The sequence below is a fragment of the Microtus oregoni genome, unplaced genomic scaffold (genome assembly GCF_018167655.1).
Source record: "Microtus oregoni isolate MIOR12 unplaced genomic scaffold, Mior012 000019F_ref0000042, whole genome shotgun sequence".
Taxonomy (NCBI): Eukaryota; Metazoa; Chordata; class Mammalia; order Rodentia; family Cricetidae; genus Microtus; species Microtus oregoni.
The window spans coordinates 39,930,557-39,956,474 of NW_024543078.1; the positions used below are offsets into that span (position 1 = coordinate 39,930,557).

Consider the following 25,918-nt stretch of genomic DNA (forward strand, 5'->3'; position numbering starts at 1 on the left):
ACTCTTTTCCAGCTGGAGCGGGGAGGTCTGTGCATGAGATAGCAAATGTGCCTGGCTTTGGCCTTCATCCTCCTCCACCTGCCCACGCGGCTACCCTAAGCTGTTTCTGCTCATGTTCCATCTACTCTCTGGTCCAGCTCCACCTGAAGCACAGGTCCAGGACTCATTCTGGGGTTGGGTGGCTGTTTGTCTCACTGGTAGGCTCCCAGGAGGGCTCTTTAAGGTATGGTACAACATGCCAGAGCCAGAGAGTATCACTGTGGTCACTATGGGCCATGTAGCCTTGTTGTTCAGCAATCATGGGCTGCTCAGGTCATGAGCAGTAGGGTCTAGCTGAGCCATGAGCGTGGATGAGGAGCAATCTGGGGACCCTTGGAGTCCAGCTGAACTTCAAGCTAGAAGGGGGTAGCCTGGAGACCCTTGTTTGCAAACTTCCTCAGAACACCCCCTGGCCTCAGCTGTCTCCTGGACTGTCATGTCAAACCATTGCTTAGGTGTTCAGGGCTATGGGGTCTAAGGACAAAAGAGTCTGGAGGACAAAGCTGCGTCCTCCAGGCTGTGGGTTGTCCAGACCTTCAGGCCTATGTCATTTTTGGAGTTACCATTCCATTCCTAGGGGTTCAGGGGGCAGGGAAAAGGACAAGTACAATGTATACACTAACTCCTGCTGTCTTTGGTCTAGGTCATGGCTTCGCCACCCACTGGACTCACTGTGACATATCCAGGTAGGCACCTGGCTTTGAAACCCAGCACTCACGGTACAGGGATAAGGGTTTAGAGTTAGGGGTGGCCCTGTTGAATGGGCAGTGGGGTGACAGTGGCATTTGGGGAACCTGGAACAGGTGAGCAGGGTGAGATGGTGAGCTAAGGGCAGGTGCGTGGTTCTAGGGCATGACTGACTGGCTTGTCTAGAAGTGGCCAGTACAGCTGGACCATAATCTGTAGCTCAGGAGTCAAGTTTGAGAGGGTTGGCCCCATCCCTAAGTGTGTACCAGATAGCGAATAGACAAGGAAGCATTGGATGCAGGGGTTCCCACTCTTCAGGATAAGTTTGTGGGAGGATGGGAATGTCAGAGTACTCAGAAAACAGGGGAAACTTCTTGGAAGAAGCCTGGCTGTCAGCGAATGAAGCCTGGAGGGTGCTGACCCAACCTGGGAGGGCTAGGAGAAGCTATAGGCCCCGTGTGCCTGACCTTGAGCCAAGTGGCTGGCGGCCAGGGTACCTCTCTTCTTGTCTCCTCATGTGTGGGTACTATAGATCCCTGGGTCTATTTTCAGAGGTGTGTGGTGACTTTGGAGGGCCAAGCCCTGTAGGTTAGATAAAGTCCAATCAGATCCCAGGAGAAAGCAGTGGGTGGGGCCACAGGCAGGCAGGGTCAGCACACTGGCCAGCAGGAAAGCCCCAATCCCATCTGTTGCTGGGGTTTTCTGTCTGGGATGCTCAGCCTGGATACTGGGTCCATGTGGAGCCAGAGGTCCAGGGTCCTCCCTGATATCATGGCATAGCAGGGGTGGTCCTCACTGTCTACTACCATCTCACCAGGGATGCAGATATAGTGCATACCCCACCCCAGCACCAAAGAGGCAGAGATGGAGAAGGTACCACTTGAGGACAGCGCCCTCTCCCCCTGAAGGCAAGGGTGGGGTGGCATAGGAAGTAGGACCCTGACATTGATGAGGGATGTGTGAGTTTGCCGTGGACTCAGTTATAGTTGGGTGATAATCAGCCTGCAGCTGCAGGAGGGAAAGTCAGGCAATAATGTCCTGGTGTCTGTTTTGTTAGGTTAAGTATTTGAGTCTTAAAACGAGCACCAGGAAGGACATGGGACATAGTGAACCCACACCTTCCTGACCAACTGGTCATGTCCCCTTGGGAGGATGGTGAGTTTAGCTGGAGACGAGGCACCTCATGGAGTTTTGACAGCACCCGCTGGCCTTGGACTTTGACCAGAGTCCTTTGGTTTGGAACTTTTCATCTGTGTCCCAGAGTTTAGACTTCAGGTTTCTCCAGCTTTTCCCTGTTCCTTGTCAACTGTCCAAACAATCTTGGAAACGATGAATCCAAGCCCAAACAGAGTATCCAGACTCAGGGCACATGTTCAAGCCCACATAGGCACAGCCCTAGCTCTCCCTCTTTGGCCTTCAAAGGCTCAGTGCTGAGGTCTGGCATCTCTAGTCTCCAGACCCCAGACCCCAGCCCTGACTCATCTATCCCTTCTCCACCTTCCCTTAGCCATGCCCCTTCTCAAGACTGCTAACCCAACCCTGGGAAGGCTTGTGTGGACTCTGCCTATCTGCCTGGCCAGGCAGTGCAGGCTGGCACTAGCTCTCCCTCCACCCTGCTGGTTAAATCTCCTTGGGGAGGTTTTCTTCTGCTATGATGGATTTTCTGTGCTACAAATACATCAGAATCTCAGAAATCCTTTGCTTCAGATCAGAGATTTTCTGGGGATTGAAAGCCCTGAGCCTGCGTTGGCTTGCCAAGGGCTAAGACAGGACGTTCTGGGAGCAAGAAAAGCCAGCTCCCTGATTTGAGGCCAGAAGATGGGCGTCCCACTAGGCCCTGGGCAGCTGCTGGACTGACAGCACAAAGATCTTAAGACCTGCAAGGACATGTCCTGTGTAGTAAGGGTCTGCCGTAGGGTCCCCACGTCTGGGGGATGGGGACAGAACTGCTCACTTGCTTCAGTGACTAGTCAGAGGTGGATGTCCCACAACCCTGGGGTCTCATATGGATGTACTGACTGATGGATGGGTGACTTGGGAACTTGGGCTCTCTCTGCCTTGGTCTCTTCGCGAAGAGAGAATTGTCACGTTCTATACTAGCCGGGTTGGCGGCAGGAGTGGAGGAGGGGGAGAGGTGCTGACTGACACTTTCAGATGGAGCTGTATCAGGGATATGGCTGAGTGGTCAGGTTCCTGAGGCACACAGGCAGAGCCAGGCCTCTCTCTGCATATGGGATGCAGAAACAAGCTTATCTGTGGGTCTCTCAATGCCCGCAACTGGAACCCCAGCCCTGAACTGGATGCTGTGGGGCTTGGCATATTCTATGGGACAAGGACTTCACCAGCCTGTCTGTGTCTAGTCTGTTGGCATTTGGAATAGAGGACTGAGGAATGCCTGCCATTGCCTGTCACTCTGAAACCGTACTTTGTGTCCCATTCTGTGTGATTGTTCCCACCCCATAGGGACAGAATTGTGAAGGTGCCTCTGGAGAAAGGTCTAGACTTTGCCAACTGTGTGTAGGGTCCCTGGGCCTGCACAGAAGGGGCTGGGGTGAGTCTTCCTTGAGCCCCACCTGCTGGGCATGGAGGATCCCTTGCTCCTTGGCAGCTAACACCGTTGGCGTTGCACACACTGGTGTTCAACTGCTAGGATGTGGAACAAGGGCGAAGGATGGACTCTTAGAAGAAAATTCCAACTGTTGAGGTGTTGTGGAGGGAGGGAGTGCCTGCTTTGCTGGGAACACAGATGGAGGTGTTGGCTATGGTCAGCAGAGGGGTCCTGGTGGGAATTACCCACGCTAGGGAAGATTACACCAGCAGCAGCCTGTAGCAGGTAGAAGAGCCAGGACACAGAAGAGGGTCAGACAGAGACAGCAGAGATCCTCTGGCTCTGGAGAGGCAGGAGACGAGGCGTTGCACTGGAGGGTGCCTGGGAGGATGTAAGAAAGGCTTGACAGGACAGAGAACAGGCCTTGTGGGGCCTGTGGGAGTGAGTGCCTAGACCAGGGAGGGGGTAGTGTGTGAGGCCTAGGATCATAGCCGAGGAGGGTCTCCAAGATGAGGCAGAAGGTGGGAGGAGGGGCCTGGGCCATGAAGGGAGGGGAAGTTCTTTGATGAGTGGCCTTGCGAGGGTGGCTGTACAGCTCCCAGATACGTCTCAGGGACTCAGAGGCCCTCTCTCCACAGGATCTCCAGGGCCCACGGCTGCTGACAGCCCAAGGCCAGAACGAGCACGCGGTGAAATACCCACGTATGTGAACATCCCTGTCAGCCCCACCTCCCGACTGCAGCTGCACTACTTGGGCCTGGAGTTCCCAGGGGCCAGTGGGAGTGTGCGAGGTGAGCTCCCACAGGGAAGCCTCATAGGTGAGTTGTGACCTTAGCTGTGAGCCTGAGCCCCAAGCATGTCGGCCCTGGCTAGGGATCCTTCTAGCCTGCAGATGACCTTTCCAAACAGCCAAGACCCTCAGCCCCTGCCCCCTGAGCTGCCACCCAGGTCTCCTGACATGATTACTGGGGTGGGTGGGAGTGGGGATGGATCAGAGTGCCCATTGGCCCTATCACCTGAGGCACCTGTAGGTTAGGCCGGAGGCAGCTGGGCAGGGAGCTGTTTCTGTTCAGTCCACTCACTGTGGGTTGCTTTCAGGGGCCAGCTCCTCCCGCTATGCCCAGATTGACATCACAGCTACAGAGACAGCACATCGTGTGGGGGTCCGGCATGCGCAGACTCGGGAGGAACGATTGCCAGAGTTGGAGCAGCGGAAGAAAGGGCCCTGAAGCTGTAGCTCAGGGTGGGGCTGGCTGGGCACCTAGCCGGCTGGATTGTCTGATGTGGCCAGGCAGGCCATCCCCTTTTGTGGATAATGGCCTTTGTGGCTGGGGGCCCTGGCCTGTCTGTGTACTCTGGTTGTCAGTGATTGACGCTGAATCTTGGCCTCCTGCTGCAGTGGAGGCTGCGGTGGGGTTTTGTGTGTTGGAATGAGCGGTCAGAGGTTCTGGCTCCACACCGTATCAGCTCATTCCAATGTGTGAAAGCCACATAGCAGCCTCCTCTCTGCCATCCGGGTCCCTTGCCTCATTGGAACCCAAGACTGACCCTTCTTTTGGCCTGAACAAGTTCTGCTAGGCCATGGGGTACCAAGGGACCTATCTCCAGGTGTTGGTAGCCTCAGTCTGTGCTAACAATACAACAAACAACACAGCCAAAGCCAGCCAGCGGAGACTGGGAACAGTCCCCCAGGCCCGGAGTGCAAGCTGTACTAGCCATCCCAGATGAGGTGGCCATGATGACAGCTTGTACTAGCAGAACACTCGGAGCTAGTTCTGTACTGCAGAGGGACCTGTGACTTGCAACTGCTGCAGCACTGACTGGCTCTGCTGCTGAGACCCTGCAGCCTCCCCTCCCTACCTCCTCCTGCAGCGTCTCTCCTGAGACAAGCCCTGTACCTTGGGGTGAAGGCCATGGTGGGGACAGGACTGTTCCCACTTGTCATCTTGTTGGGACCTATTCCAACCAGTTGGGTAAATTGTTTTAAATCTCTACTGTTATATTTTTAATAATCCATATTATTTTCCAAAGCTGTGAGGTCTGTCATGTGAGATTTCTGCTCTGGACTGGTTGGGATCAACATCTTGCTGCTGGACCAAGCAGCTCAGGGATGGGAGTATATGGTGGTGCTATGATGGCAGTTACAGATGCCCCCATTGTTTGGGGCAGCTCTTGGTGTTTCCAGGACTGAGTTTCTGGGGTAGCAGATCTGCCCTGCCTCAGCCCTGTCGGGAGAAGCTTCGACAGGGCCCCCCACCCAGGATCCAATCATAGTCCTTCTCTTTTCTGCTTCCAAGGAGTCCACAGGTCTGGGGTTGGCTGTGGTGGGGGTCAGAGCATTCTGTTTCTTTGCGGGGCCCCTGGTGTTGGCAGCTTCTAGAGCATTAGCCCTAGTGCCTCGCCTGCTGACTGGTAGACTGTGACCATGGGAATCGAGAGGACTGACATCCCCGGGCCAGCCTGGCAGTCAGGATGGATGCTATATCTAGAGGATGGGCCTTGGGGTCTGTCCACTAGACCAGGATGCAGTTCTGTGACTGTCTCCAAGGAGTTAAACGTTTAGGACCTGAGTGTGGTGGGTTCTTTATTGACACCAGGTCGTGGGAAGCTGAGGCAGAATGATTTCCAGGAACTTGAGGCAGCCTGGCTAAACTGGTGTACTTTAAAACCGTCAGGAGTCTTATAGAACAAAGATGAGAAGCAGAGTTCAGACCCCGGGACTCACACAAATGCGCGGGGGCGGGGGGGTCTAGTGGCCCTCCTGTCATTCTGGCACCTCAGAGGCTTCTGTTCAGGAGAGCTGGCTAGCCAGATACGGTGGAATTGCTGAATTCCAAGCTCAGTCAGAGACCCAGAGCTGAGCATGATTGAGAAAACACACTGAGTATTAACTCTGGGCCTCCACCTAGACGCACACACATGCAGTCATGCAACCTCCACATTATTTGCCCACACGTGTAAATATATACACGCGCATACTTACACACCTCATTCATATGCCAACATTTTTTTTTTAAGATTTATTTATTATGTATACAACATTCAGCCTCCATGAATGCCTGTATGCCAGAAGAGGGCACCAGATCTCATTATAGATGGCTGTGAGCCATAATGTGGTTGCTGAGAATTGAACTCAGGACCTCTGGAAGAGCAGTCAGTGCTCTTAACCTGAGCCATCTCTCCAGCCCCCAACATTTTTATCTTATACAAATGGCATTCTAAGTAGGCATTGCCTATCTTCTATCAATACACTGAGAAGATGCATTGCCACCCTAGCCCATCTGCTGTCAATCATTGTGAGAAGCCATGCTGCTACTGTGACTCCGTGTATCTGGTAACACACTGTGCATGTGGGCCTTGGTGGGTCGTTGGGCATTACTGATGGGTATGGAGGCTCAGGTGACCTGTCCTGCTGTAAGATGCTGCCTTCTGGTGGGTGGTACACTTTCTGCTAGGCTGAGCAGGTGCCCACCTTTGGCTTCTGTCAGATTTTTATTCCTCATTAGTTGCAATGAATGTCTGGAGGACTGGGTAACGTGCCTTCTGCCATCAGGGTGTGTGCTGGTGAGTCCTATTTCCATTTCCCCCATGATCAGAGGAGCAGCAGATTCCCAGGCACTCCCACAGCTCCATGGCTTCAGAGTGGCCCCTCTGTACAGCCTGCTTGTGTTTTTAGCTTTCTTGCACTGGGATGTTTATTATGACACCATAGATGGGCACTTCCTGATGTTTTCCATCAGAGACGTTTCTGAAGTCAGATTTTTTTGCTGTTGTTGAGACCGGATCTCACGTAGCTCAGGCCAGCCTTGAATTCAGTGTAGCCAAGCCTGAAGTGATCGTCCTGCCTCTATCTCCCAAGTCCCAGGATCCCAGGATTGTGCCTCCACACTCAGTTTATGTGGTTAGGGACCAAACTAGGGCTTTGTGTGCGCTAAGCAAGCATTCCACCTGCCTAGCACCTAGATCTAGATTTATCACCAAAGAGAGCAACCCCGTGCAGCCTTCACTTTCAATTGTCTTAAGATTTCTTGTGTTTGTCACTATATGAACGTGTCCATCTGTGGTCACCTGTCAGTCCAGCTCCTGCACATCTGTTCTCCATGTGGACCATGAGGATGCTCTGTGCCACCTGCACACACACACATCCCCTGTGCTTGCCGCATGCAGGCCTGGCTAGGCCCGCTCTCGTGCTTACCCAGTGTGACTGAGAACTCCAGGGCAGTGATGCCCATCACTCCGCTTCCCTTCTTGCTAAACTTCAGCTCTCCTTGGGAGGCAATCTCCTGTGACTCCCATTTCATACACAGTAAACACTCTTCCAGCTGTGTAATCTCATCTCAGAATGGCCACGGCAGGCTGCAACCCTTTTTATTGTTGATTCTCTTCTTGAAACTTCTGAACCATTCTAGTCAAGGGCTTTCTGTTAGCAGCTGTTGGTACCTTGCAGCCTTCAGGCACCTTTCCTGGGCTGGGTCCCACGCTTCCTTGACTTCAGCTTTCATCTTCAGGAGCACACCCTCCATCAGCCACTGCAGAGTCAGTGTGCAGCTGATGCCTTGGCGCCCGTCTCTAGAGATCCATTTTGTCTTGCATTCAGCGGTGTTAGCTAAGCCAAGGGCTTGGATTCACACATTAGGTAAGCAAGTCGCTGTCCCAGCACACAAACACACCATACATTAGGCCTCTAACACTCCCACTCATTCAGGTTGTTTACAGCCAGGACAGCTATAGGCAAACTTGCTATATGGCATTCTTATCTTAGGACATGCATTCATGCTGGTGCCAGTTCAGGTTGTATGGTGGAGTGGTGTTCAAAAAGGAGGTGTCACCATTGCACACTGCAACACACACACACACACACACACACACACACACACACACACACACCAGGGCCTGGAGGATCTGAGCTCAGCCATTTCAGAGGAGGGGATAACAGTGGCATCTCACTAGGAGAATCTGCATTTCTTCACCACCTGTGCATGCTGCTGGTCCCTGGCAAAGAGCCTACATGCTCCTTTTGCTCATTAAAAGAACTGGCTAGACAATTCTCTAAGGTTTAGGCGAGTCCTTTCTCATGCACTGTAAATAATACTTTTTGGAAATAAGGTCTCAAGTGCCCAGGAGAACTTTAGCGTTCTGACCCTTTCGTCTCTGCTTCCCCAGGGCTGCGATTACAGGAGGGGCTGGGGACTGACCGCAGGGCTCTGTGCGTGCTAAGTGGGCACTCTGCCAACTGAGCCCCAGCCCTTCCTTATCTGTTGACTTCCTTAAGTGGCATCTTTGCTGAGTAGATTTCCGATTCTGACGAATTCTAACTTAAACCTCTCCTCCATGAGTAAACCATTCGACTTGGTCTCCCTTCAGGAAAACTTCCTTTGGTCTTTTTGGTTTTCTGAGACACGGTTTCTCTGTGTAATCCTGGTTGTCCTGGAAATCACTCTGTAGACCAAGCTAGCTTTGAACTCTCAGAGATCCCCTGACCTCTGCCTCCCTCAGAGTGCTGAGATTAAAGGCGTCCACCACTACTGCCTGGCCATCTTTTTGTTATTATCAGTACGGTTTGCACACTGGCTATGGCACATATTGCATTGTGTATGATGCAAGGTGGCTTTAGTCTTCCAAAAATGAACCAAGTGGCTCCAGCTCCCTTTACACCACCACGGGTGTGAAGACACTTTTCAATGCACATGTCTCTTGGATCCAGAGGTGCCATTCAGATGCCCGCATCCCTGTTTGTCTCACCACAGATCATCCAGCATCAGTGCCTCCCTTTCTCCTACCCCTCCTACAAGTTCTCACTCACTCCTGGGCATGGCTGTCTTTGTTTTCAACTGTGAGCTACCATGGGCTCATGGGACCTTACCTTTGGGTCATCTTCCCAGGAAGAACACTTTGAAAATTATTTATTGTGTGAGCACACATGTCACAGCCCACATGTAGTCAGAGGACAACTTCCATGAATCTGTTCTTTCCTTCTACCATACGGTCCCTGGGGACTGAACTTAGGTCACCAGGCTTAGCAGCAAATGCTTTAACCTGCCAGCCTGAGGACTTTCAGTCACTTCTGCTAGGTGGCAGAGCACTGCCAACCAGAACCACCTTGTCTAGGTTTTTTTTTTTTTAAATTTATTTATTTATTATGTATATACAATATTCTGTCTGTGTGTATGTCTGCAGGCCATAAGAGGGCACCAGACCTCATTAGAGATGGCTGTGAGCCACCATGTGGTTGCTGGGAATTGAACTCAGGACCTTTGGAAGAGCAGGCAATGCTCTTAACCACTGAGCCATCTCTCCAGCCCCTTGTCTAGGTTTGTAGCGTGAGGTGGTTTCCTTGCCAAGAGTCACTGATCCAGGGAGCAGTTTGTAGGGACTGACTTCCAAGGGTTAGCCAGGAGTAGCCTCCTGATTTCATATCTAGAGGTCAGCTCTCAGGAGCAGGCAGCTCCTATGCTGGTCACATCTGCTCCCAGCTCAGGTATGGGCTCTGCGCCACTCACACTGAGATGGCTCACTAGGCTCCCACAAACACATTTATATTTCAACACAAAAATGCAGCCATGGCCGGGCGATGGTGGCGCACGCCTTTAATCCCAGCACTCGGGAGGCAGAGGCAGGCGGATCTCTGTGAGTTCGAGACCAGCCTGGTCTACAGAGCTAGTTCCAGGACAGGCTCCAAAGCCACAGAGAAACCCTGTCTCGAAAAACCAAAAAAATAAATAAATAAATAAAAAAAAAATGCAGCCATGGCCTCTGGCTCTAGGGACAGAAACAAACCAAAGTAAAGGCCCCATCTCCTCTTGCATCTCTGATACCAGGCATTCCCCCTGCAGTTGACTCTGAGCCTGGTGTCTGGGACCCAGCATCATCCCAGGCCCTGAGCTCTGTGTGGCACAGGGGGCCCTGAGCGTATGTCTTGCGCTGAACCAGAAAGGCAGAGCTGAGACCCTGGTGACAAGCACTTCTCTGGGCCTCAGACACCGCTGAGAGCACTGGGCAGATAGTTACTAGTTCTGAAAGGGACACATCCTAGCTGGCAGGGATAGTGGCACACACTGTGGGGTGAGGGAGCCAGTGTGACATGCTATTCCTTGTTGCTGCTGTCCTAACCCACAGGCTTCTTGCATGCTGCCCTGGAAGTTTTGCCCATGTATGAACATCTACGTGTGTTCACTTGTGTATAGGTATACGTGTAAGTGTGTGCACAATCAGAATTGTGTGTGTCTTCTCCCATCATGCTCTACTTTTGCTAATTGACCGATACATCTAGCCAGCTCTCCCTGGCTGTCCTCTTTCCCTGCCTCTCAAGAGCTGGGATTACAGGCAGGCCACCACACCCACCAGGCATTCACATGGTTCTGGAGATCCGAACTCTAGACCTCAAGCTTGCAGGGCAAGCATTTTATTCACCAAGGCCTATCTCTGATGCTGACACTCTCCAACATTGCACTGTTAGGCAGATTTCAACTTTGAGCTGAGATCCAGAAGATCTCGAACCCAAACGGCCTGATCGTCCAGGATCAGCTGAAGGGGTCACAGACCCTTTTGGCTACTTTCCTGTGTGAGGGATCAGATACTGAGTCTGGACATGGAAGCCCATCGGGATATTCTGGGAGGCAGAAAATGCCCCTCCCCCTAACCACCTGGCTTTCACCTATGCCATCTTTTTCCTGAAATCTCACCTCTTATGGGCTCTTGATTTAAAACCATCTGGGATTGGGACACCGGGGAGCAGTTGTCTGGGGACCAAAGAGAAAGGATGAGCCTTCAGGCAAATGCTTCAAGTGGGTAGACAAGCCCACCCCTCCTCCTTTCACCTGTAACTTACTTGGCCACGGTGCCAGCTCTGACTCAAGTGGACCCAATCCGTCGAGATACCAGGCAAGGACTGGATGGCTCAAAATCCTGCCATGTATTTAAGGACTCCATATATAACATTCCAGTGACAGATTTATATAATTTCAGTGTAAACTGGGTTGTTGCAGCATGGAGGATAGTCACATCTCATTGGTAGCTGGACCCAAGGCCCTCAACCAGGGTGATGACAGCCACACTTGAAAGAAGTTCTTGCCAACCACATGGCAGGATCATACTGATGTGTCCAAATCGTCCTCGCCACGTCACTGTGGCCAGCTACACCAGCTACCACAGGTCTCTGCATGCAGATGACACGCTGGCGGCTCCCGGGGTCTTCAAGAGCCTCTGGGGACTGCTGCTGCTGGCTCCTCTCCTCAGAGCTCATTGTGCCGAGCTCTCGAGACCCTGCTGGACAGGTCCTGCAGATGCTTCTTCACCTGTGGAAGGGACACCTGTCAGTGAGGGACAGCAGGGCAAGTCTGCCATTTCATGAGGGCACAGAAGACAGCTGAAAACCAACGCTAAACACTCTGGCTTACCTTCCCTCATATAACCGTCTAGAGCGCGTCATAAGGAAGACTCAAAAACAAGAGGAATACTAAACAAACAGCCGGAAGTAGTTCATTCCCAAAGGCAATGGCACTGGGGCATTTGTCTGCCCTATTATTTTTAGGAGACCTGTTATGAGTGAGCCATAAAGACACTGACTCCCCCTCACAGTAGTGGATGCCTGCAAGGGGACACAGAGAACTCCATTTCTGACCCTTACACATGGGCACAGAACCTTAGTGGCTTGCCAGGTCAGGACCAGACTTGATCTGTGTTTCTAATGAGTTCTATCAAAGTGGAGGCTGCTGGTGCTACCCCTCCACGAGAGTCAGTTGCTTCAGGTCTCCAAACATACTCTGTGACCCCAGCACCTCCAGTCAGTTGTCCAGATTCAAAGGGCCCCTCACACATTGCTACAAGTCCCTTGGCAGCCAGGGGCATCTGAGAATGTGCTCGGATTTTAGCCTTGTGAACCCCCAAATCCTTATAGTGACCACTTTGATGCCCTGAGCCTCAGGGCTTTGAGCTTCCCCGCTCTACACAGAAGCTGCCCTCCTCTTCTGTTGGCACATTTGTGCCACTTAACTTCCCAGATTTTACTTCTTTTTGCGTAGCTACCACACGGCATGGCTTAACTTGAGAAGGTGCAGGAGGGGCTTTCCATGCTGGCTACAGCCTCAGGTGCTTCTGCCTTAACTAACCCAAAAGGGCTCCTGGTGACCCCACCGCTGCTGCAGGACACCTCAGTCACCCTGCAGCATGGCCAGCCTAGAATTCAAGCCCCCATCTCAGAGGGCCAGGAAACAGCTCCCTGTGCCTGGCTGCAACAATGCTTTCTATCCTACATGTCTACAGGCATCATGTGTGTCGGCAGTGCCAGCATCTGCCCCACGGAGCACCTGGCTAGTCACAGTTCCCATGGACAGCATCTGTGTTTCCCTGAGTCAGGAGGTCATGTGTCCGAGACCCGACAGGGCTGACCAGGACTGGGTGGAAGGGACGGCGTGCCCTACCTTGTAGCCCAGCTCCTTGGTCTTCTCCTCCAGCAGCACGTACTTCTCCTTGTTGCGGCTGATGTGCTCGGGGTCCCCGATGCTCTCCACGTGCTTCAGCTTCTGGTGGGAAATCTCCAGCTGCTTCTGGTAGTGGTTATGCTTTTCGATTTTGGCCTCAAAGTGCTTGAGCTCCTCCTAGAAGGTGCCAACAACTTAGTCTCCAATACAGAGACCGGAGGTGCCTGTCTCTTGTCCAGCACCGGTCCTGACCACTGCGGGCAACCACCAGGCTGCACGCCTGAGAACTGGTACCTGCTTACTGCTAAGAATCTCTGAATGGGTTGTCCACCAGAACCTGGTGACAGCAGGGACCTCTGTACTCTCATCCCTGGATACTTTCTTTCCCGTGCTGAGTTTGCTCCCACCTACCACATCTAGACATGCTATCTCTGGGAACAGCAGCCGTGCCTGCTGGGCATCCAGCTCCTTCCTGGTCCCATGTATAGGCTGATGCCCAAAGGGGCTCCTGGTGACCCCACCACTGCTGCAGGACACCTCAGTCATCCTGCAGTGTGGCCAGCCTAGGAGTCTAGCCCACATCTCAGCAGGTCAGAAAACAGCTCCCTGTGCCTGGCAGAAGTGGTGGGGTCACCAGGAGCTCTGTTACCCTCTTTGCCCCTCCTCCAACAGGCACATCACCTGGTGGTTACTCTGTCTTCTGCCTTCATGAGATTATGACTGAGGCAGCCTGGATCTTGGGATTCAAAGTCTCTTCCCAGGGCCACAAACTCAACCTCTATGAGAACAGGCTCACGTCCATTTCACGGCCCTGCCTCCCAAGGGCTCCCTGTCTCTCAAAGGCTGCCTACTGCTGGCACCTCCCCTGACAGCTCTCTTTTGCCCCGTGGGTCCAGTGCTTTCTGGGAGGTCAGTGGCGGCCTCTAGAAGCGCCACCCTGGACTTCGTGAGCACAGAGACACTGGAGGTGCCTTGAACTTGGAAGCCTCAAACCATATAGGTCCCAAGCATGTCCTATCCTACCCTAAACAGCAGCTAACTATCAACAATCCTTAGAGGATACTCCACCTCTCAGCCTCCTGCAGTGCTGCCCACACCTCACACCTTGGTCATCGGCCCTCTCAGCACCTCACAGCACAATGCCGGGCAGACCCCACCTCCACCCCGACAGCCAGATACCACACAGCAGGCGCTGAGACTGCTGACGTGGGAGGTGTGTCCACCTGCTACCACTTGGCTGCAGAGGCCAGGGGCAGGAAGGAAAAGGGTCAGGACAAAAACACAAAGGCACTCCAGTATGATGGGAAAGAACAGAGAGCCTGATGCCATTGGAGACTGGCAAGAGATGGAGGCCACAGCAGAAGGTGACACAGCTTTGCCTCCCAGTTCCCTTACCCGGAATGACTCCAGTTCCTTCTCAGTGAAGTTGGCGGTCTGGGCCAGGTCCCACAGATCTATCACTCGGGGCTCTTCAAACTCTGCAAGAGAGCAAGGGGTTGTTTGTTTGGGTAGGTCACAAGGCAGGACACACCTGGTGCTGGGCGCCCACGTGGCCTGTCAGCCTGAGGGAATAGTATGTGTGTTGCATCTTGGGAGCACTAAGTACCTGGTCTGTGCTCACAGCTCCAGCTTAGATGTAACCTCACTTCCTCAAGTGACGGGGTCACATCCCCGGGACTCAGAATCACCTGCCAGGCCTGGCCAGTACCATTAGCATGTCCCGGCTGCCTCTGAGGTTGAGAGTGAGGGAGAGCGGGGTGTGGTAGGATCATGAAAACTAGCTGGGCATTGGGGAGGGCTGAGAGTCACTGAGTTAAGGCTGGGGTTTGGCCATTCACCTTCTAAGCTCCCATGAACCTTTGATGTCAAAGCACCTCTGACGTAAATAGATAGCCATCCAGCAAGGCTCCCTGGCTCTGGCTACCCCTGAGTCACAGCAGAAGATCCTAGTCTTCCACAGGGCCCTTCCTGTCTAGGACCCAAGGGAACCCTAGTTTTCCTGGGAGTGTAGGGGTTGGAAACAGGTAGGCCAGTGGGAGAAGTGAAGGGACTGTCTGGATGCTCCCTAGGAGATGGCTCATGGAGGGTTGTGCTGCAGAATATTTGTTTAACTATTTTAAGATGTGTTGCATTTGTTTAACTATGTAAAGATGTGTTGCTGTCTTACCTTGCCTGCCTAAGGCACCTGATTGATCTAATAAAAAGCTGAATGGCCAATAGTGAGGAAGGAGGTCTAGGCAGGACATCCTGGCAGAGTAAGGAGGAGGAGGAATTTAGGTTGGGGGGGTGGGGAAGAAGGAAGAAAAAGGGATGCCAGGGGCCTGGCAGCCAGACATGGAGGAAGGAGGAAAGTAGAACATACAGAATGAAAGGTAAAAAGTCCAAAAGTCCCAAGGCAAATGTAGATGAACAGAAACAGGTTAAATTAAATTAAAAGAGCTAGTGGGACAAGTCTAGGCTAAGGCTGAGCATTCATAATTAATAACAAGATTTTTTTTTTTTTTTTTGGCTTTTCGAGACAAGGTTTCTCTGTAGCTTTGGAACCTGTCCTGGAACTAGCTCTTGGAGACCAGGCTGGCTGGGATTAAAGGCGTGTGCCACCACAGCCCAGCAATAAAGATTTATTTTTATTTATTTATTATGTATATATACATTGTTTTGCCTGCATGTATGCTTGCATACCAGAAGAGGGCACCAGATCTCATTACAGATGGTTGTGAGCCACCATGTGGTTGCTGGGAATTGAACTCAGGACCTCTGGAAGAGCAGCCAGTGCTCTTAACCTCTGAGCCATCTGTTCAGCACCCAATAACAAGTTTCTGTGTCTTTATTTGGGAGCTGGTTGGTGGCCCAAAGAAAAAATTCCAACTACAGGGTGGGACTGTGGTTAGAGAAAGGGGTGACATCCCGCACACTGACCATGGCCAGACTCCCTTGCACAGCCCCTATTAACCCAGCAACAGAACCTCACAGTTGGCCTAAAGGTAGACTGGTCACTTCCACAGCAAGCAGTCTTGGGATAGGGTGCTATGATTTCATAACAGGCCTCAAGCCCAGCCCAAACTTGCCAGCAAGGCCTTGCAGGTGCGCCCCAGAAGGAGGTTCTGCCTGGGCCCATGCTATCTAAGGCTGTGCAAGCAGGACTTGGCCCATGGCTGGTAACTGCCCCATGTTTATGGATGAAACCAGGCACTCGCTGCAAGGATGGGCAGCAAGCCTTGCCCTAACACTTGTAAGTCCCGAGAGGGTGGGACTGTCCCTGCAGCAGAAGCTGTCATCCTGCTTGTGGCCTTCACTGGCAAGGGGATGGGGAGACGGTCCTGTGTGAGATTAAGACTGAACCAACAGCCTGGATGGGGCCAACTAGAGGGCCATTTTGCTATCACTTCAAACCAAATTTGGTGATAGGGCTGAGGGTCGGCCCATTTTTTAAAAAGCTAACCTTTGTTTTTATGTGTATGAGTGTTTTCTCTGCATGTACGTCTACTTATCACAGGTATACTAGTGTCCACGGAGGCCAGAAGAGGGCATTGGCTCACCTGGGACTGCAGTTACAGATGGTTGTGAACGGCCATGTTGGTGCTGGGGACAGAACCTGGGTCTTCTGGAAGAGACCAGTGCTCCTAATCACTGAGCCATCTCTCCAGTTTCTGGCCCAGACATTTATACTACAGCTACAGGAAGTGGGACCCAGGACAGGCCACTCTAACACAGACAAGGACTGAATTTGACAAGTCTCCCAGCACTACTGAGTCCGTGTACCTGTCCCCTGTCCCCTAAGCATGTATTTATCCATTGCCCTCATCAGACAGAAGCAGACAATTCCCCCATCAGGCATCAGCAGGCGTAAAGGCCACACAGGGGCAAGGGCTTACCAGTGGTGGGGTTGTAGCCCTGGTGGCTGACCTTCCTCAGGCGGTCTAGGCCCTGGTTGATACTCCGCAGCCTGTCCTTCAGCTCCCCGTGCTTGCTGCTCAGGGCCTCACTCTTGATGTGGCTCATGTCAGAGGGATTGAGGAGGTTCTCATAACCTTCTGTGGAGTGGACGAGACATAGAAGAATGTCTGACAAGGACTTCCCCTGTAGGCCTGAGGTCCTAGGGGCCAAGATGGCCCTGAGCCCATCCACTGGGTCACGCCTCTGCAACCCTCAGTGCTGGCTGAGGATTGTGCTTTCTCACACAGACATCTAAGGGTGGATGTCTCAGTATCTGTACCCAAGGGCCCACCCCAGGGACCTCCGTGGCCCTCAATGACTGACTTTCTCAGGTCCCATACTTGGCAAGGTCATACCAGTCAGAAGTGATGGTGGCTGGCTTGTGCTACGTCGGGGTGCCTCAGCCACCCCAGAAACACCTTTCATCTGTGCGGCCGTACTGGCCTTACACAACTGGTACAAAACCCATTTGCATTCATGAACATGGGTGGAAACATGAGGAAATTGTCCCCTCCCCACAATAACCCTCGGGAACCGGGGAACCTGCTCAGCTCAGGTGGGCGTGGAGGTACCTTCAGCTCTGCTCAGTGTGTCTAGCAGCACATTGTACTCGTGGATCTTCTCCTTGTGGTGCAGAAACTCCCGCCACAGCTTGTCCAGCTCCTCACTGGAGAATTTCCCTGACGTCTTTGCCTAAGAGGAAACAGTCTGGCGTGACCACGCCTGTCCTGTCGTCAGTACACCCCAGGGAGTTCAGGCGCCTGTCAGCAGGCCTTGCTCCAGGGCAAAGAGCTTGGGGCTGTTCTCATCCTCTGCAAGCCTTGTGACCCTCGACTAGGTGCACCAGGAAAAGAAAAATCAAATTGGACGCTCCTGACGTGATGTCCCCAGATTTGACAGGGCGGTCAGAGAAGGGAGAGGAAGGACCCTGGCATCTGCTTAACTCTTGTAGCTGTGTGGATGGTGAGGACAGCAGGCCATCTCCACGGTCCAACAGGGACCAGATCAGTTAACCCCAGACAGGCTACTTGAGAAGCCGGTGGAACTGAACCACCGACATGCCTCAGCTCCTCCCCACACTTGTGTTCTCTGCTTAGGTTTGTACCCAAAGCAAAGATGGACCAGACCCAACCCAACACAGCAAGAGCCCACACCAACAGGGCCCCTTTCCTCACTAAGCACAGAAAAGCGGGACCACAGGCCAGAACCAGAGACAAATCAGCCTGACCAGACACCTATGTGATTTGGCCATACACTGTGAAGAGCCTGCCTAATGCCTGTGGTCCTGACAGCTAGGAGCAGTGGAGAAGTCCCAGGTTGACCAACTAGGACAGCACAGATCGTGTTCCATAGACAGAAAGAGAGAGAGAGGGAGAGAGAGAGAGAGAGAGAGAGAGAGAGAGCGCCACAGTCCCACATCTTAACTCTGTAGACAGTCAGTTCAAGTTCAAAGGTAAGGGGGAAAAGGCAAGTGGTACCTTGTGCCACAACTTTTCCAGCCTGGGGTCCCCCAGCTCATCCTGGATGTCTTCATTGAGTGCGTTGCTATGCACCATCTGGGTGTCCTTCCTTCCATCTAGTCCATACCTGGCCAAGATGACTAGAGAGGGGACATTGGATTTTTATTGGACAGTTTCCCAAGATAGGGAGGAGCTGCCACAGGAGCCAGAAGGTGAGTCTGTTCATTTTCTAGAAGATTCCTTCCACCCCTCTCCTAAGTGACCACACAAGATCTGGGGAGAAGACGGTCAGGTACTCGGGTCCTGGGCGTGACCTCACAGACATCCTGGGCTCCACCACAGACAACCTCAGCTTGAGCCTTCCTGAATCAGGAGCTCATGGGCAGGGAGGGTATGGCCTGATGTAGAGTTTTAGGACCGCATCATGATGCTTCCACTTCTGGCATATGCCAAACCCCAGCAAAAGCCAGCAGAGAACAGTCTCCTGGGTGTCAGGATGATGGCACCTAGCCTCTGAGGTGCCCAGGCTCTGTGCATACCCACACCACAGTCTCTCTACTCCGGAGGACTTGACACTTCTTATCACCAACACACAACAGGGGCAAGTCAGCCAGCTGACTTCAAAATGCCTGTCTGAGGCCGGGCGATGGTGGCGCACGCCTTTAATCCCAGCACTCGGGAGGCAGAGGCAGGCGAATCTCTGTGAGTTCGAGACCAGCCTGGTCTACAGAGCTAGTTTCAGGACAGGCTCCAAAGCCACAGAGAAACCCTGTCTCGAAAAAGAAAAAAAAAAACAAAAAAAAAACAAAAAACAAAAACAAAATGCCTGTCTGTCCTCTAACTTCCATGCCCCCGCCAGACAGGCTGTCATGGAGCTCGCATGCCGTGAGCAGCCACCCATAAAGCCTGTTAGAGGGTTTGCTTGTCTCTTCAGAGCAGACACTCCTAGGCCTAATTTTCACTTAGCTGTGGGGATCTGTCCCCTCACCTGTAACCCTGTCTTCTCTAGAAAGGGCACAGAATCTCTGTTGTGTTACCCTAGTGTATCTAAGCTGGTGACCCACCGATCCCAGCATTCCTCTGGGGCCCTACAACTCTCACTGGGCAGTTCACATGTCACTGTGGCCTCCGCGTTCTAGTGGATCAGTTGGCAATACATGGCTAACACGCAGCCCCCATCCCGTTCCGTCTGCTGGGTCTGCTTTCAGTCATGGCCAGCCAGGCAAAGGGCCCCTGTTGCTCAGTCTGTACCTGTCTTTGGGGGCTTTCTATTCTCTTCACAGGCCTAGGAACTATGGTACCTCACTCTGCCTGGAAGCTGGGATAATGTGTTGTGAGGCACACATACCTACTGTTCAGTCTGTGAGCACATGGCCTTGCTCCAGTCACAACCCCTCTATAGCATTCTCAGTGACCATGTCACTTCTACTGGCAGGTCAGGAGGCATCCGTGGGCAGACACTGTGGGTACATACACTATGACTCGATCTGGAGTCTAACCTAGACCAGTTAGCCGACAGCGGCTGGTGCCTGCAAGCCCTGCTCTTGGTAGGCTGAGGCAGGAGGATTGCTTAAGTCTTGGAGTTCGGGGGCAGCCTGGGCAACATGGTAAATCAGTATGCTCAGATGCCTGTTAGCCTCAGAGAGCTGGTACCTGGAATCACCTCTGCAGCTTTGCTGCCTAGCCCAAGCTTGATCATTTCTTGCCACCATGGAAAAGAGCTGTCTCTGTCACCCTCAACCTGGGTAACCCTGGTGCCTGAGCTGGGGCGGGATAGGAGAGGAGCTTGGGCTCTATCAGACTCGGGTTCATAAAACAAATTGCTCAAGACTATTCAGAAGAGGTCTCACATAGTTCTCTGCAATGTCCAGGCCCAGTGTGGAGTGAGGTAGCCCTGGGGCTGATAGTGGGCATGTCCCTGAACAGACCAGCAGGATTGCTGCCCCGTAGGACTGAGTCCATGTAGGGTTTTGCACAAGAGCTGAGGGTCCAGATGAGGCCGCTCCCATGGGACTAGGATCTGTTCTGGCCCAGGGTGGAGCTGGTTCTAGCTTGGAGGCCTAATGCCTTCCTCAAGTGATTACCAGCAGTGTCTGCTTCTTACCCCCAGGTTCTGGGTCTGCACTCTGCACTCTGGTCCTCTAGGTGTGGGGCCAGCACTGACTATGACTTGAGCAGTGAAGGGAGGGGCCCGCATGGTGGGAAGAAGCCTCAGTAAACACCCACCTACTAAGCGCTTAGAAGAGGCAGCTTCAGGTGTCAACTCCAAGTCCCGCTAAGTCTGCTGCCAGGCTACCCACACAGGTGAGAAGAAACCATCACCTAAGCAACCTTGCCCTACCTGAGTCGTGGGTCATGCTCTGCCAAGCTGGAAGAAACTACTTCCTGCCCAGGACACTAGATAGCCAGATGATGCTCACTAGCCCACTTCCTTAGACATCTGCATTCCTCTATCTCTGAGTGCACCCATCTCTAGAGCTGGCTGCCTACTTCCTTCTGACAGCTCCCGGCCTCCTTTCCTGAGGGACCAGCTCCACACTCAGGATCAGGCCTGAGGCAGGGACTCTGAGGGCTAGTTCTGAAGAAGCTGTCCCAACAGCCCCCTCCCTCAGCCTGGCCTGGGGGCTGTGGTTGCACCCGCTATGAGAGCAGGAAGGTACCGTTGAGGTTGTGGATCAGCCTTGCTTCTTTCTCCCCATCCTTGTCCAAGCCTTCCACCTTCAGTTTCTTCCAGTTGAGTTCGTCCCTTTCTTGTATCTTCAGGTCAGAGTGGAGCTCAGCCAGCTTCACAGGAGACAGATGAAGCTGCCCAAGACAGAAGCAACACGAGATAATCTACTGTGTGACAGACATGGGCAACAGACCTGGGGGCGTTCGGAGTGCGCAGGGCTAGAGGTTGCAGACAGACACACAAGGATTTCAAAGACTGAGACCCTATGTCAGGAACCCAGCTAGAGACACAGTAGAGCAAGGTCTGGAAGTCCCGGGGCCAGGTAAGAAGCTCATAGCTGTTAGCAGCCTCCAGCAGCAGGGCACCGCACCTTCCTATCCTGACACGGGTAAAGGGTACACCAGTCAAGCACTGACTCTGTGAAGAAATGGCGTCTTCTTACAATAAGTATGAGAAGAAAAAGAACCACCAGAGTAGAAGACGGAATTTATACATATCTTTCTAATAATATTTTAATTTTTTTCTTTTGGTTTTTCGAGATAGGGTTTCTTTGTAGCTTTGGAGCCTGTCCTGGAATTAGCTCTTATAGACCAGGCTGGTCTCTAACTCACAGAGATCTGCCTGCCTCTGCGTCCGAGTGCAGTATTAAAGATGTGTGACACCACCGCCCAGCCTTAATCTTTTTTTTTTTGAGGTACTAGGACTGTCCTGTCCTTAAGAAACAAGCCCCACCCACTCCCCCCCCCCCCTCCACTGCCGAGGCAGGCAGATCTTCCTTCTGCTCCCAGTCTGAGCTCTTTTCTTTTCGGTCTCTCTCCCAAAGAGGTAGCTGCTGCCGTGGCTCCTCTCCCACCCTCCTCCTTCTCTCTCTCCACTCTCCTCCCTTCTCTCCTTTCTTTTTCCCTTCCATAAGGCACTAAATAACCAACCTCACTCTGCATGGCGTGCCTGTCTGTCTCTGTCTCTCATCCACAGGGGCTGCGGCTCCTCATGGGACTGGCTGCCCCACCAAGTTCTCTCACCCACCACGCGGCTCCCAGCCTGGGACCTGGCTGCCTTTGTCTCCCGCCCTGGTCTCACGGCCCGCTGCCCACTGCCGCCACTCGGGGACCTGCAGCGTTTTATTTTTAAACATAACACCCTGATCCAGGGCCTTGTTCATACTACCACAGAGAGATCCTGTCAAAAAAAAAAAAAAGTCGGGCAGTGGTGGTCCATGCCTTTAATCCCAGCAGTTGGGAGGCAGAGGCTGGTGAACTCTATGAGTTCAAGACCAGCCTGGTCTACAGACCAAGTTCCAGGCCAGGCTCCCAGGAGACCTGAGAAGTCAACTCCTGTCATCTGAATACTGGCAGCTCTACAAGTGTGAAAAACTCGGTCTCTGGGAGTATGTAACAACCTGCAGAGGTTTCCCTACCCCAACTCCAGGGACAGTCCTTTGATCTCCACACTGCCAGGAGTCTTCATCTTGCAACACACTAGGCACGTCACAGCACTGAGTCAGGATGGATGTGCCCTGAGTCCCCACTGAACGGCTCATAGCTCATCCTAAGCATGTCTATGAAACAGGAACTGGGTAATACCAGAGTCAGGGCATGAAGGCTAGTCTGGCATGAAGCAATGAGCCAGCCTCCCCCCCCCCCCCCCAAGTTTCAAATTGCTCAATCTCACAAGATGGAGGTGGGTTCCTGCCTCTGCAGAACCCTCCCATAGCCCACTCCACTCCCTGGGGTCTCAAGGAGACCTCGGGTCTTCAAAAGGCTGGAAATGGGGTGAGGCACACAGCTCTGCTACGTTTTCTTTGGCTTCATATGTGATAAACTATATTCCAGTCACTACTCTGTAGTTTTGTGTTTGGAAAACAAAGAAACACAGACTTTAAAGGTTAAAACCTCCCGGATGGTGAAGGAAGATCATTGGGAACCTGAGACAACCCGGAAGGGCCTAGGTGAGGACCAATCTACCTAAAGCAGTGGGGTTGGGCACAGAAGAGACAGCACTGATAACCATCTCCTCCTGAAGGAACAGAAGGCCAATTCTAAAGGTTTACATGAAAGATAAGAACCAGTGCTAAGCCTCAAAGCAGAGGAATTAGCAGCTGGAAGCCTCTGCATCTGGAAGGAAAAGCAGCTATACTCAACCTGTGTCCTTAAGGCCTAGGCTCTTTGGAAGTGGGGAGTAGACACAAGACATCCTAAAAGGGAAAGCCACCTGGAAAATTGTCCCTCTCTGTTTAGCAGAAAATCCCCTCATTGCAGAGCTTTAAGGCTAGAAGGCTGGAAGGACAGGCAGCCCAAGGCCTAGACAGATGAGGAGAGCAGCCACCCTAGCAGTGACAAGGAGCTGGGAACAATGAGGAAAGTCATAACCTGATGCCCAACAGATCAGTGGGCACGACAGGGAAGGACACGAACCACATAGGCACAGATGAGGACAGGTGACCTGCCACAGTAGGTCTGAGAAAGTACCTGGACATGCAGGTGGAGGACTTGGGGGCCAGCTTCTGAGCAAAAGGGGATCCCAGGATCTATGCGCACCGGACTGTATTTCCCCAGCAGTCCTTACTCTATCAGATTAGTGTGTCAGGGCCGCTGTCATCCTGGGTAATCCCAGGTGCACACATGGTGTTCCTAACAGTGGGGACACAGCGACAGCTGTCACGGACAGCAGGCCCTTTTACTCTAGATGGTTCCCATTGCCCTGCTGCTCTTCTCGCATCCCCCCCCCCCCCCCCAGCTGTGCTCCTGGCCTGTTTCTCCAGGGAGCTGAACTGCTTCTTCAGGAGCAAACCTTTGCAGGCTGGACACTGCAATTGTCCCACTCTGGCCGCAGCACCTCAAAGACACTGGCTGGGCCTCAAGCTGGACCCTGTGGCAGTTCAGGAAGGGCCAGTGGAGCAGCTATACAGAAGGTACCACGCCCCTGGCCCCAGAAGTCAACCTCCTATCTCTCTGCCCTAATCCTCCAGGGCCAAAGTTTCTCCACAGCTTTCTTTTAAAACTCACTCTTCAGCCAGGCGGTGGTGGCGTACACCTTTAATCCCAGCACTCGGGAGGCAGAGGCAGGCGGATCTCCATGAGTTTGAGGCCAGCCTGGTCTACAAGAGGACAGGCTCCAAAGCTACTGAGGAACCCTGTCTCAAAAAAAAAAAAAAAAAAAAAAAAAAAGAAAAAAAAGACAAAAAACTCACTCTTTGTTTGCAAATTATTTACTATCCTTCCAACCTTAGGAATGTTCAAGCTCAAAGGGCTAAAGTGCAACCCTCAACTAGAGAGGAAGATACTGTGGCCCTGAGGGTCTATTTATAAATACCAAAAACAAAAGCCCAAGGACTTGTTTAGAGTCACAATCAGGGAGGGGACCTAGGTTCCAGGTCAGCCCTCAGGCTATCTCCATTCCAAAAGGAAGAGAATCAGATAAAGGACTCTGATTTAGGCCTTCTCCAGGTCTGTGTATCTGACTGGTGTTAACCCCTCACCCCCTTGGGAAAGGGTCCACTGAGACTTCTGCTGTTGCAGGTCTGTCTGTGTAGTACCTGTGTGGTGTTAACCCCTCACGCCCTTGGAAAAGGGTCCACTGAGACTTCTGCTGTTGCAGGTCTGTGTAGTACCTGTGTGGTGTTAACCCCTCACCCCCTTGGAAAAGGGTCCACTGAGACTTCTGCTGTTGCAGGTCTGTGTAGTACCTGTGTGGTGTTAACCCCTCACACCCTTGGAAAAGGGTCCACTGAGACTTCTGCTGTTCCAGGTCTGTCACCTCTCAGGTCAACTGCTCTTCTTTCCATGGGGAGAATACAGAGAAAAGAAAAGGCTCGCAAGCCAGACCCCAGGTAGAAAGCGCTCGGCTACCTCCATCTGAATAGCTGGCTCTTTGGAAAACTGGATTTCCGGACAGAGCGATCTGGGGTGCACAGCTAGGAAGAGTAAGCATCATTCATTCTTTGGGGTCCCCAGCTACGCTAAAGGCAACTACAGTCCCATGAGATCAGCACCAAGTTTCTCTTGGGCCTTTGGGTTTCTCCTTATTGTGAAGTCAGGGTGACACACCTGCCACTTAGGGGAGGCAGTCAAAAGGTAGGCCACCCCCCGGCCTAGAACCCACGCCGGCCTTTTGACCAGGGGTCCACTTTCCTTTGCACAAGCAGCTCCTCACCCCCAGCCCCGTGCATTTTCCCTGCTTACCCGCTGGGCCTTCTGCCATAGCTGGTTCATCTTCTCCATGCGGAACTCCTCCCCGGGCTCGCGCTTGGCGACCATCTCGGGCTCGTTCTTCTCCCGCGAGTACTTGCCGCCATGGCCGGCGATGGGCTGAGGCACGAGCAGCAGCGGCAGGAACAACAGCACCCACAGCTGGAGCCGAGGCAGCGTAGAGACTCTGTTTCGTCGCGGCGCCATCTTCCTCTGCAGAGCCAGAGTCTCGCCGACTGACAGGCCTGAGCGCGTAGGACCGCCCCGTAGTCCCGCCCACCAAATAGGCCCGCCTCCAGACCCCGCTTCTCTTTTTTCCCGACCCCGCCCTCCTCCAAGCCCCGCCCACCTCCTGCGGAGCGCAATTGTCCCAGCTGGTTTCCTTGCTCTTGGCCTGCAGCTGCGTCTTGCAGAGCTCATCAGCCAGGCTCCTGGTCTCTTCCAAGGAGGGCAAGCTGGGAAAGTCGGGCCCTGCTGTCGAACTGGGGTTGCTCGGTCTCATCTGCACCCTCTTGCACCGTCCCGCTTCTCATATAATCATGCCAGAAGTGCGGTGGGAGACGGTTCTGCCCGTCGACCCGGGAGCAGCTATCTCAGCTTAGTCTTTGGGACACATCCCAGACTCTTACCCCTCCTCGTACTTTCTATTTGAAAGGCTTTGTGCCCCTACCTAGTTTCCTCCCACCTGCAACCCTAAAGAAAATCCAGAGTACAGAACAAGGCGTGGCCAACCCGTTGGGGGCGTGGCCTGGCCTGGGGACTGCCTGGTACTTAAGGTCTTAGAGTCTGGTACAGATATGAACTCAGTTTAGCGCCCGGGAGATGCAGGCAGAAGAGTCATCTTGTGAGGATAGCCCAAAAGGGTCTCCAATGGGGAGGAACATAGAGATAAAAGGGAGGGGATCTTTGGGGGAGTCAATGTTTATTATTATTTTAATTTTTTTGTTTTGTTTTATTTTAAGCCGTATCTT

At 52.8% G+C, this 25,918-nt stretch overlaps 1 protein-coding gene across 1 annotated transcript; it reads right to left on the reverse strand.

Moving 5' to 3' along the window:
- Positions 1-11,171: 11,171 nt before the first annotated feature.
- Positions 11,172-25,204, reverse strand: LOC121459575 (alpha-2-macroglobulin receptor-associated protein). The gene is made up of 8 exons (XM_041669472.1): positions 24,942-25,204; positions 20,750-20,894; positions 18,108-18,229; positions 17,202-17,322; positions 16,569-16,727; positions 14,089-14,171; positions 12,694-12,870; positions 11,172-11,568 (listed from the first exon to the last, which is right to left on the reverse strand). The coding sequence occupies exons 1-8, from the start codon at positions 25,152-25,154 to the stop codon at positions 11,506-11,508; spliced, it is 1,083 nt and encodes a 360-aa protein (XP_041525406.1). The 5' UTR covers positions 25,155-25,204; the 3' UTR covers positions 11,172-11,505.
- Positions 25,205-25,918: the final 714 nt, after the last annotated feature.

Bases quoted from the DNA above. Each gene is read 5' to 3' on its own strand.
- LOC121459575 (XM_041669472.1), bottom strand. From the start codon at position 25,154: ATGGCGCCGCGACGAAACAGAGTCTCTACGCTGCCTCGGCTCCAGCTG. The intron at 17,323-18,107 runs GTACCACTTGCC...GTTTCCTCTTAG, and splicing joins TGGAAAAGTTGTGGCACAAG to GCAAAGACGTCAGGGAAATT. The intron at 14,172-16,568 runs GTAAGCCCTTGC...GCTCTCTTGCAG, and splicing joins GGGCTACAACCCCACCACTG to AGTTTGAAGAGCCCCGAGTG.